Consider the following 3,213-nt stretch of genomic DNA (forward strand, 5'->3'; position numbering starts at 1 on the left):
TAACACTGATGGAAAGTGGACGGCTCGCCACGTCCTTACTGTGTTTAAATTTATTCCTAAAGTGCTACGGACTCCCTACTATCTGTATTCTGTCTAGACGATCTCGCTTAGTCTCCTGCCTTTCAGTGCTGTCCGTATGCTGACAACTTCCAACTCTGTTCATGGCCCAGATGTCTCCCTGGACTCCAGACTCATGGAGCCAATTACCCGACTTCTCCTCTCTATTTGAAATTCAGTGGTCATCTCCAGCCTAACAGGGAGCCCCCAAACGGAGTTCTTGCTGTTTCCTCCCAAACCACCCCTCCCCGCACCCCCTCATCTCAGTCAGTAGCGGTGCTATTTGGCCAGTGACTCAAGCCAGGAAACTCAGCAGTCACCTTTGGCTTCTCCCGTGTCTTCATGCCCGCCTTAAAGACCACCACCAGATCCAGTCTTTTTATGTCCAAAGATCTCTCAAAGCAATCTGCTCCTCTCCATCTCCACTCTCCCAGCCCACTCCAAACCATTGCCTTTCCTTACCTGGATGCCGTAAAACGCTTGACTTCCTGCCCTGCCTTCCCCCTGCGGTCCGCTTTCACCCCCACGGCCAGCGCCAGCCTCTGTCCCACCTCCGCTCAGACGCTTTAACGGCTTCCCCTGCTCTTAGAACAAGACACACATTCTTCATCAGAACCTGGAAGGACCTCAGCGTTGCTGACTTTTTTTTTTTTTTTTAGGGGGGGCAACCCTTGGTTGACCTCACAGATTGCAAGGACCTTGTCAGCTTACAATCCCTTTTTTTTTGTTTTTGTTTTTTTTTTTAACGCCTACACAGCACCTGGTCTTCCTAGGTGGTCTCCCATCCAAGTACTAACCAGGCCTGACCCTGCTCAGCTTCCGAGATCAGACGGGATCGGGCTCGTTCTGGTTAGCATGGCCGTAGACATTGTTGCCGACTTTTCAACTCACTTTTTCCCCGCCTCTGCTCATAATGGCCTCCCTTCTGTTCCTTTAAAACACTAAGCCCTCCTGCAGGCCTGTGCCTTCCTCTCTAGCTGTCAAACTGCTGGTTAATTCTAGTTCTTCAGATCTCAGCTCAAATGTCACCTCCTTGGAGGACTTTTCTGTCTATCTCAATAAGCTCCTCCAAGGAATGCCCAGGTCATCAGCATATTTTATTTCTTCAACGCTTATCACAGTAAATGTTTATACTGCTTGCATAAATTTTACTTCATCCTCCCAAATAGTTGTCAGTCACCTCATATGACCCCCTATGATGTTGTAGGTCTGGAAATGTAGCATGAACCAGACAAGGGTCTCTGTGTCCCCGAGCTTACAGTCAAATGGAGAAGAGGGACAATAACATAAATAACAAGTATATAGACAATATAATGTCAGGTGGTGAGTGTACGATGATGAAAAACAGGGTGAGCAAATCGAGGTAGACACATGACGTAGACAATAGGTGGCTGAAGGCCATGTAACAACTAATGACCGATAAGAAAACATCCTAAATAAATGGACAACGGGTATTTTATTTAAATTGGTTTTGAAGAAATAAACTATTTTGAGAAAATTAATTTTAAGCCATACCTTATAGCATAAGTTCCAGGAGGACTGAAAAGTTAAATTCCCAAACGAAACCATAAACTAAAACAAAATTACCTTATCTATGGGTGGGTAGGCGGAGTCCAAAAGTAAGGAAAGAAAGAACCTCCATAAAATGATTAATCAGCAACATGATAACTTAATATTTCTGGTGTCAAAAGCAAACCATGAAATTAAGGAGTGAACAAATTGGGGAAAATATTTGCTACAAATGGAAATAATTAAAAGGCTTACAATGTTAATATAGCACGTGCTCTCAATTCTAAAGCTCTTTATTTTTCCCTGACATTTTAATGTTTCTTAAAAATCAGGATATGTTTTTCAATCACTGCGTACATTTAATGTGATCATTAAAAATATTTAATCTGTGGTATATCTTACAAGTCATAATATCCTGCAATCATTGTGGTGTTGGGTTTTTTTAGTTCATAAAAATTAATACGAACTTTAAAATTTCTGGTAGAAAATACTTCATTCATTTAACAAATATTTGAGTGTTTATGGTGTAGCAAGGTAGTAGGTACAGAGCGGCAAACAGAATAGACAAAAATGCTTGCGTTCAAGTGCCTTCTCGAGGCCGGTCACTGCTCGGTGCTCCGTACACCTCTTCTATCCGGTCTAAGATCAATCGGGTTGTTTCAGCAAGAATGAGTGCCTTGGCCAAGGCCACCCAGGGGTTTAGTGACAGGAGCAGATCCAACTCCGTCTGCATGGTTCCGAAGCCTGTGTCCTTTCCGCGAATTCCCAGAATCGCTGAGCTAAGTGGAGTTTTCACACTCAGTGTCACTGACAGAGCTGTCGTTCCTCGTGTCCTCCTTTCTTCTCACCTGACTCGGCCTTGGGTTCAGGACTCGATAGAGAAACTGTTGGTAGAAATAGAAAAGCATCGCGGCGGATGCCCCACCAGGGCTGGTGTCTTAGCAAAGAATGAAGTTTTGCCAACAAGACACATTAAGTAAAGTCTAATCCTACATTATCTAGGTGCCATTCTATGTGCTTTGAAAATTTGTGCTAAATAATATGTGTCATTTAAATTTGAACAAACATTTTAGCAATAAAAAAAATGTACAGTTATCTATTTGGGGAAGGACAAGAAGGAAAAAGAACAAACCATACACTGTTCTCAGCGTCTGAGAGAAACCTCAGTTGTCTTAAGTGGGTTCTCTGAGAGCAGAACTCGTGTTGGGGAATTCTTGTCCAAGCGATTGATTAGGCGGATGATCTCAGGAGAAGGGAGAGGCGAGCAGTGAACGGTGGGGAAAAGTTAGAGGAAGAATTGGCTTCCACCTGATTCCACGGGGAACCTCAGGAGCACGAATCGTACCGGTCCCTCACTGAAGCAGAGAAGCTGATCTTTTATGCCTCCATGTCAGCCAGCCATTGGCTGCGTGATGCCTGGGGGTCAGGTGTGGCTTAGCCTACCCAAAGGGGCTGGGCACAATGTTCCCCAGATGCAGGCAACCGTGAGCCATCAGTGGCCAACTCCCAGTGCCTGGGGATGGGTGCGCTGCCTGGTAAAGGGACTGGGAGGGACCCTACAGCATCTACTACTGAAGTCCAACAGGAAGTAAATTTGGAAGATTACCAAGCGGTGGGTTTTGACACATAGCAGAAGCCTCCCGCTAG

The 3,213-nt window shown here is 44.9% G+C and overlaps 1 protein-coding gene and 1 pseudogene across 1 annotated transcript in view; one reads left to right on the forward strand and one right to left on the reverse strand.

Annotated features, from left to right (window-relative positions):
• Positions 1-805: 805 nt before the first annotated feature.
• Positions 806-924, reverse strand: LOC112475836 (annotated as a pseudogene).
• A 467-nt stretch (positions 925-1,391) lies between these two features.
• The window catches only part of ANKH (ANKH inorganic pyrophosphate transport regulator), a 51,731-nt gene continuing 49,909 nt past the window's right edge, over positions 1,392-3,213 (forward strand). Inside the window, exon 1 of the mRNA XM_006907133.3 lies at positions 1,392-1,406. Within this exon, the coding sequence (XP_006907195.1) occupies positions 1,392-1,406 (15 nt within the window). The remainder of the gene's footprint in view (positions 1,407-3,213) is intronic.

Source organism: Pteropus alecto, unplaced genomic scaffold (assembly GCF_000325575.1).
Source record: "Pteropus alecto unplaced genomic scaffold, ASM32557v1 scaffold152, whole genome shotgun sequence".
NCBI lineage: Eukaryota > Metazoa > Chordata > Mammalia > Chiroptera > Pteropodidae > Pteropus > Pteropus alecto.